The 9,352-nt window shown below is 31.7% G+C and overlaps 1 protein-coding gene across 1 annotated transcript; it reads left to right on the top strand.

Annotated features, from left to right (window-relative positions):
- The first annotated feature begins 4,728 nt into the window (after nucleotides 1-4,728).
- LOC101963395 (olfactory receptor 4P4) lies at nucleotides 4,729-5,664 on the top strand. Its single transcript, XM_005341545.2, has one exon. It carries the CDS (start codon nucleotides 4,729-4,731, stop codon nucleotides 5,662-5,664), a length of 936 nt encoding a protein of 311 aa, XP_005341602.2.
- Nucleotides 5,665-9,352: the final 3,688 nt, after the last annotated feature.

Below are 9,352 nucleotides of genomic sequence, written 5' to 3'. Positions count from 1 at the left end.
ATGTGTTTATACCTCACATGTACATATATAATGTATTTTGGGTTTTTGACTTTTTAAAACATTCCAATACAATTTCAACAAAATATTTATTTGGAGTCTGTGTCTATCCACTAATAGAAGAGAACATTTATTTTGTTTATTATTTTTTTCCCTTTGTGTCTCACACCCCAACCACCCTTTAAGTAATAACAGTTGATTGCTGTGCGTGGCCACTGGTCCAGGAGAACGGTGGGGCAGCCAATCATTGACTTATTAATGTACTCTAATGCATTTGAGCTTTTTTCCTTAGTGTCTGTTTTGAGATTTTGGATATCTCTGTTTCTCTCTGTCTCTTTTCTATGTCTCTGTCTCTGACATCTCTGTATTCATCTATCTATCTTCTGTCTGTCTACCTATATGTCTATCTATATAGTTTTATTCTCTCTTTTCTCTCCAATGGAAACCCAATGGTCCTATATGGCAACCCAAGTTTCCTCATATTCTTAAGAAAGTTTAATGAGAACTAATTGAATTCCAGAGCTGCTCTGGTTCTGAGTAGCAGTATTACCTTCCAGAGACACAGTGCACAGAAAGTGGGTATTACTGTGATGGAAAATAAATTTGCAACCTTAAATTTCTCAGGAGAATTTGAGAATATGACTTCAGACATGTGAGAAGCTGTATTTTTTTTTAAATTGAAAATGTTCTGCTAAGTCCTTCTGGGAAAACAGTTTCTCATTGCTTTTCTAATTAAAAAAAAAAACACAACTATGATCTATTCTCCTTTTGTAGTTGGCTCATTCAGTGTAATTTTTTTCATATGTGGCTGTAAAGGAGATGACTCTTAGAGCTTATATATAGGCATAATGATTTTATTTATCTTGGAGCATTAGCTGGTGCTAGAGAGCTGTGTGGCAATTTAAATCCTAGATCATTTTCTTGTGAAATGGATACTTCACTGTGAAGCCAGGGCAATTTTTAAAGGGATTTAAACTTACTTTCCCTTGCAAAATAATGGGCTTTCCCTCTTACACATGAGAGGAAAGCAATTCTGAAGATATTTTCCAAGAAATGGCAAATTTATTTATTTCACTGATTTATAGTTCTACCTTTCATTTCAGCTGTAAATGTTAGGGAAAGGAAAGCAAACTGTATTACTGAAGAAGGTCAATGTATGTCCAGGATATTTTCAGGAGTAACATAAAACTAACTTGAAGATCATCCACAACTGATGTTCAGGTAACCCCTGTTAGAATCCTTGTTTTAGGGTCACTAGATTTATTTACCATTTGCTCTTATAATTCTAAGGGTATTCATTCATATGTGGCCTATCCAAATTTATTCCAGAGTAAGATGCAGTTTTTGCATTGTTTGGTTATAGTGTGTATTGTGGGGCAGGGACTGCATTTTGTATACTACCTTTAAAAGAATGAAATTCTCATGTTGTGAGTGGTCTTCCAGCCTTTGCTCTTTGGAATAATTCTCACATTTCAAAAGACCACTCTTCAAAAAATGTCTAGATATATTGGAATTGGGTAAACTAATTTTATAAAGGCAAATTCAGATGTCACCAATAAGAAAGTATATATTTAATATTTGTAAACACTTGGGAACCTAGAAGAGAAGCATTCTTACAATGCTGACAGTAACTTGTAAGGGGTAAGCAAGACTGTTCAACAGCACTTAAAATGATTGAAATTGTCATTTTAACTTAATTTTGATAGGATAGAAAGTTACCTATTTAAAATCAGACTTTATGAAATCCAGATTATTTAATTAAACATTAAAGGAATCTTTTTGTCATCCAAACAGTGTCTACCTCCAGTCTTGTTTGGATTGCCTTTCTAAAATCTATCTTTTACGGCTTTGTCTTGTTTCTTCCAAAATTATTGACTAGAGACATGTGTGTCTGATTGCAGGACAATTTAGACATTTATTAATCACTTTATTTAAGAAAGAATATTGGTGGAATCTACATTGAAACCCAAATGAGGACCGAGGGATGATGGGCAGTGCATATTAAACATAAGATTGCAATTCTGTAAGTAATTCTTGGTTGAATAACTTTTATTCTGTCAGGAGATTAGGCATTAGAATCTCATGTTTCTCTTGTTATTTCCCCAAATGATATATTTATTTTGATATCTTAATAAATGTCAAAGTACCTTGTAAAATTGAGAACAATATTGTGAAGTATGGAAAAATTCAAAATAATCCTATTTATGCTTTCTAAACATCATTGTAAATGGTAACAGAGAGTGAAATATATAAACAATTGCTGGGACAAATATTTACATATTGTATAAATCCACAGTGGGTGATTGACTATCATCTCCTTAACTGGAAAGCCTGCTTTTCCTTGATGCCACATTCTTTATAAAACATAAATATCTAAGACTGAAGACAACAACATAGGCGCCATATTTAAATTCATGTTATTCTAAATGATGGCAAACACATAGATATTAGAGGTGTCTAGGTGACCAATGTTCTGCGTATTACCTCACAAGTTTACCAATGCATAGTAACTTTAATAAAAAAATGGTTTGTCTTTTATTTTATTGTACTCTCTAATTTCTAATATTTACATTATTGATTGTATAATATGCACACTTTAAATAATGAGGTATTCCTCTTCATTTGCATGTTTAACATCTGAAAAGTTAGTTGTTTTTTTTTTTATGTTACAATGTCATATCTTTCCCTGACTATTTTTCCTTTCATGAGAAGTTGTTCCTGTTGCTCTTCTCCCTGCTCTTCCAGGAGTGATGGTAGCTCATTTCCATAAGTATGCAGGTTGGAACATTGCTGTTTATACTTGTCAAATTGAAAGTCTGCTGCTGCATAACAATTGCAAAGCAAAGCAATTTCTACCACAAGTTTATCATTATAACTCCAGTGGTGTATCTGTCAGTGATCCTTTGGTATCAGTGTTTGGTAGTTTCCCCCACTACAGTATATCAGATGCAACTCCTTATGGAAGGAAACTAAACAATAATTGGGAGATGTATTTTTTCTTATTTCAAAATGTATTAAATCTTTGAACTGGGGAATTCACTGTTTTTATTAATTAGTTCCTCTATACAGAAACTAATAGTTAAATATGATGGGTATTTAACTGCTAAATTTATTCTAAGAGTTAAACTTATGATCTAAAATTTATTTTCAAGATCACTTCTTTTTTATGAATACTTATACAAAGGAATGTAATATGTTATTTTCAGTGGTAACAAAATTTTCAATTTTTGTGACGAAATATTTAAGTAAAAAATGTTACTGAGGTACTAACATGTGTACACAATTTCAAGGATAAGACTTGTCTTTGTATTAAAGAGGGAATATATGAATTATTACAGAATTGAAAGAATATGGCCATAGTGTCTCTCTCTCTCTCTCTTTCTCTCTCTCTCTCTCTCTCTCTCCCCCCCCTGTTAATGTAATCAAATGTATTCAGCTAGAACTGAAAGCTTAACTTAGTATATTATGCAATGTGGTTTAGAACTATAATTCTTACCAGTTGCAATAGTTTTAATAACCACAAGTAATACGGCTACATGATTTTAGAAATGCTAATCTTATTATTCCATATGTTGCATTAATGCTTTCTGTGATATTAAAAAATGTTATCTGTAGGATCAGATAGAGATGCCACATTTAATTTAGGAGTAATGTAGAAAGTACACCTGGAAGCCATCTAATTCCTCTCCAGTGATAAGAGATGGCATAAGTATGTCATCTCTACTTCAATCTTCTGTTACCTTGGTGATTCAAACCCTGATCCTACAAAGAATAAAATATGTGAATCCATGAGTAATCTAGGCAACTCATAATAGCTGAGAACTCCCTGAACACAACTTGCCTTTACATTGTGTAACATTTGTTATTGATTCTATGTGTTCATAATTCATTCTAGCACAACAATACATTATATAGAAATCAAATAATTTGTGAATTTAAATTAGCTTTTGTTTGTTTATTTGTAACATTGATATTAGGGATTCTTGAATTTGCCTTAAGATATCCTGTTTTACAATTAAATTTAAATAAAATAGATTTTCTTATGATTTTTATAAATGTCAGCTTTTAACAGAAAAATCATACGTTTCCTTTTTTCTATTTTTTACATATTTATCTATTTGTTGTTGTTTTATACTCAGCAAATCTGCTATCTTATGTTTAATATGCAGTGCCCACAATCTCTAGGGTTTCAAGGAATATCCCACCAATCACACTGACCCAATTTAGGTTTTAAAGTAAATACAAATGTATTCCTTGAACACAATTCTGCAGACAATATGGAGAGCTATTGTATTTCATGCCGGGGAAAGAGAGCATTGCCTGCAGTGAAAACACAGTCATTAATGAAGAACATACTTAGAATTATAAAACAGTGCTTTGCATCATACTAAATTATTTTCCTGCTTCTAAATGTCATAAATAATGTCAGTAGAACATCTTTTAGGTAAATGAAAATTTTAAATCCTACATTTCAAAAAATAATAAAATATATTCTTAGTATTACCAAAATGACGGAACATTAGAAAATTTTTAATAAGAACTATGAGAGAAATAAGTTATAAATCACAAGTACAAATATAATTGATGAATTGATTTATCAATTCACTTTGTGATTGTTAAACTGGCTTCCAGTACTTGATAGGGTTTACATGATTGTGTTCCAATTGCAAATGATTTTCTCTAAATTACTTTTCCACAGATACTCAGATTTTTGCACAGAGCATACAAAATATGGAAAGTCAGAGGAACGTATCAGAATTTATTCTCATGGGCCTTTCTTCTGACCAAAACATTCAAATATTTTGCCTAGTGTTCTTCTTATTTTGTTATCTTTCCATCTTGATGGGAAACCTTCTGATCCTCATCTCTATTGGATGCAGTTCTCTTTTTCACCAACCCATGTACTATTTCCTCAGTCACTTGTCTTCTATGGACATCTGCTATACCTCCTTTGTGACACCCAAACTGATTGGTGACCAGCTAGTGGGAAGAAACACCATCTCCTATGGCTACTGCATGTGGCAGGTCATTGTGATGCACTTCTTTGGATTGATTGAAGTACTAATCCTGACAGCCATGGCCTTTGATCGCTATGTCGCCATCTGCAAACCTCTGCACTACATGATAATCATGAGCAGAACCAGGTGCAATGTCCTGATCTTGGCTGCCTGGGCTGGTGGAGCTGTCCACTCCTTTTCCCAGTTCTGTATGATTATCCAGTTGCCCTTCTGTGGCCCCAACACAATTGACCACTACTATTGTGACATTTTTCCTTTGTTGAAAATTGCCTGTACTGATACCTACCTCACTGGTGTCTTCATGGTTGCCAATTCAGGACTGGTTGCCTTGGTAACATTCATTCTCTTGTTTGGGTCTTATGTGGTCATTCTATTCACATTGAGAAATCACTCAGCAGAGGGGAGACGCAAAGCCCTATCTACTTGTGGGTCTCATATCACTGTGGTCATCTTATTCTTTGGACCTTCCATATTTGCCTACCTCAGACCTCCTAACACTTTCCCCGAGGACAAAATCTTTGCTTTGTTTTACACCATTATTGCTCCCATGTTCAATCCCCTCATCTACACCTTGCGGAACACAGAGATGAAAAAGGCTATGAGAAAAGTTTGGTGTCAAAAAGTATTTTTAGAAGAAAAACATTATTGACTTGTAATATTTAATGTCCCTACAACTGTAAGCAGCTGAAAACAGTTACTTGCCTCCAAGGAGCACTATTGTTTTCAAAGTATTGAAGACAAATCTTTTGCTGATAAGTGTCAGAGATCAGGAACTGAAGAATTAGCAGTAAAATGACAATTGCACTAAAGGGTCTGAGATGAAGTAGTTTATGTGTGTACATACATGTGTATTCCTGTTTAATAGAAGGACAAATCTGTGACTTTGTAATAGTCAACTCTGATGCTAATTTACAATTTTAATAATTATTTAATCTGTAATTTATGCAACGAACCAGAAATCTATGTGATCTTTCCTTAGAAACTGAGTAGATTAAAAGGTTTTTTTCAGAAATAATTTTTTTATCACTGCTCTTTTTTTCTGATATTATATCAAACAAAACTTGTATGACTACATTTTAAATTCAGTTATGTAATGAAGAGGTTTACTCAGAGAATTTTTCATGAAATGAAATTTCAAAATGGCAGACATACCTTTCTCTTAAGTTACAGAACCCCCACTATAACCAAATGTCATAGGCAGGGATAATGTTTTAAGAATTAAATTTAACATACGTTAGATATACATGCATATCCATTTATCAATTAATAATTTTATCAATTAATAATTTTCAATAACCAAACTATGGAATGTACAGCCAGGATGTCCATCAATGGATGAATAGTTAACAAAAATATGGTATAAAAATACAATGAACTTTTACTGAGCCATAAAGAAGAGCAAAATTGTGTAACTGTCAGGAAATTGGGTTGAACTGGAGACCATAATTTTGACCAAAATAATGCAGACTCAAGTTGAAATTATTATATATTCCTTTATATGTGGAGGCTAGAGTGAAAAATCAGGGCGCCGGTGGGCGGGCAGGTAGGACAACATGAAAGTAGATTGTTAACTAGTAAGATAGAGAGAGAGGATTCAGGGAAGGAGGGCATGACAGAGACAATACTGAGGCATGAAATTCAACTAATTGTGTTTTATGTATCTGTTAACATGCCTCATTGAAACCCATCATTCTGTATAATGGAAATGCACCAATTTAAAAAAGTGGACTGATGGAAATTGATTTTTCCTTTATAGTGTTTATTAAATGAAATGTACTTGAATGTAGAAGGGAAGTATGAAGAGTCAATAGATATCATTCCTTCACAGCAGAGCTATATATTCAAGTGGCTCCAAGAGTATTCATTTGGAGAAGACTGCATGTCAGTGTGTCCCAATATATAGACAAGAGATATGAATTCAATCACCATTGTAGAGAGAGAAAGACAAATGAGAGAAAATAGATTTTAATGAAGCATAAATCATTTTGTTTGTATCTTTTCTTACTTCCTTTTCTATTTGATTTTTATTTTTATTTTTTGGTTATAGATGGATGCAATAACTTTATATTATTTATTTATTTTTATATAGTGCTAAGGATCCAACCCAGGATCACATGTGCCAGACAAGTGCTCTACCACTGAACCCCAACTCCTGCTATTAGAAAACCAATAGCAACAACACAGATATATAGGATAACAAAAATATAGCAATATGCACATTGGTGGAAACATATGGATTGTGAATACTGGGATTTTAAAGAAAGGTTTTCCAAAAGAAGCAGAGAAAAAATAAAACTATCTTTTTTTATTTTATGAAAGAGAAAATATCTCTTTGTGAAATAGGTGAAGGAAAATAACACCAAAATATTAACAAACAATTTAATTTTAAAAAATGGTGATTGTAGCCTTTAAATGCAGTAAATTTTCAACTATGATTTCAGTTTTAATACAATATAAAGGAAGATGAAATGGAAGAATTATGATATGAAATGCAATCTGTACCAATTTATGTTGAAAAATGATTGTATAAATTACATTTTTCACAAGTTACTAATAAAAAATGAATATAGTCCTGAATGGATCAAACAGTGGAAGACAATAAGACAATGCCTACAGGACAGCGGTAAGTATTATTCTTAGTCCCATTCACTTTTATAAATTAAAAAAAATGACACTTTCATATTCATTTGACTTTATAATATATTCTACCTACATGTTCTTTTTGATTAAAAATTCTCACTATATTTCTCCTAAAGGCAGCTTCAAGACATCAAAAATGACAAATCACCATTAAATTTTGGGGGCCCAGTCAGAACACCAATGAATAATGAATTTTTATCCATAATCAAAGGCCACTTCCTAATGCACTGATGAAAATAAAAGAGAGCAATGATTCAGTCATTAAACCCTGATAAGAATGTCTTTTTGTCACTTCCTCACTGCCCAAATCTAGACAAATCAGTAGACTTCTGTGAATCTTATGTTTCATTTATGCCAGAAAGCTGAGAAGAAAATTTGTTGTATTACCTTCATATGAAATGATAAATTGAGATTTCATATGAAAGTAAATTGAGTAATTGTTAAGATAAATTTTTATATTTGTAGGATCTAGACATTTTACAACAGAAGTTATAGTTTTCTTTATTGTCTCCTTTAAACATGAACCCACAGAGAAAACCAAATCATTTAGTGAAATGTAGTTCATAGAAAATTCTCCTAAACTATTTGAATCGAGAAATATAAAACAGGAAGCTAAACTGAAATACTGTTAATTAACCTTTGTAGTTGCCCAAATCATTTTATTTTTGACTAATTCAAAATACGTTTTATGCATACCCAGCTAGATTTGTACCACATCCTTTATAAAGTGCAAGGTCTTCTACTCTCAAAATTTGCTACATTGAAAAATCAAAACTAAAATTATCTAATTAAATCAGCATACAAAGCTAGAAGATGACTTATAGATTGTACAGAATAAATGAATGAATGAATAAAATGGAAGAGAAACATCTAATGTTACTTTTTAATTTAAAATGTGGACAAATTAGTAGTTTCTTATTTGTGTACAATTTCTTGTTGGCCATTCTAAAATTAAAAACAAACCTACCTGAAAATAATTATATTCGTGTTGGTGGGAACAAATTACAGAAATAAATCAATGCTACCTACAAAATGTATGCATCTCTCTGTATGTGAATATTCATGTATTTTGCTGTAGAAAATTTGCATGTGTGATTATGAACGGAAAATTCATTTTTAGTGAGAAATTATGCAAAGTATACTCTACATAACCCAAAACAATATAAATATGAAAAATTCTATATTCATGACCTCTTCAGAAACAATGTGTATCATGAAAGAAATTAATGAATTTACATTTGAGAAAACAAGTAGAATTAATGAAAATGTTCAGATTAATACAAAATAAGGGAGAATTACAAAGACAGAAAATGTGGTGTTAAGGATTTAAGGTGGGACCTTAAAGATGCATAAGAAAATGAAATAAGAAATCACACTGAAAATAAATCAATGAAATTGTAAGTAAAATATAAATTAAAATCTATATGAAAAACATGATCCAATAATTAACAGAAAACAAGAATGGTTCTGTCCATTTAGAATAAATTTAATCAGTTATTTATTATAAAAGACTGGGTCCAGAAACTTTGAAAGCACACTTTACTAAACATTCTTGGAAGTGAGAATTCTAATCCCATAAAACCTTATTCAGAAAATAAAAGTGAAGATTAAATTCATTTAGTAAAAACAATCTTATCATCAAAAAATAATCTTATAATCAAAAGCAAATAAGAGTTTGAAATCCAATCTCATACATG

The sequence above is a fragment of the Ictidomys tridecemlineatus genome, chromosome 4 (assembly GCF_052094955.1).
Source record: "Ictidomys tridecemlineatus isolate mIctTri1 chromosome 4, mIctTri1.hap1, whole genome shotgun sequence".
Lineage (NCBI taxonomy): Eukaryota > Metazoa > Chordata > Mammalia > Rodentia > Sciuridae > Ictidomys > Ictidomys tridecemlineatus.
Note: the sequence above shows the minus strand (reverse complement) of the source record. Positions and strands in the feature narration are given on the sequence as shown.

Coding starts and splice junctions, on each gene's coding strand:
- LOC101963395 (XM_005341545.2), top strand. CDS start 4,729: ATGGAAAGTCAGAGGAACGTATCAGAATTTATTCTCATGGGCCTTTCT.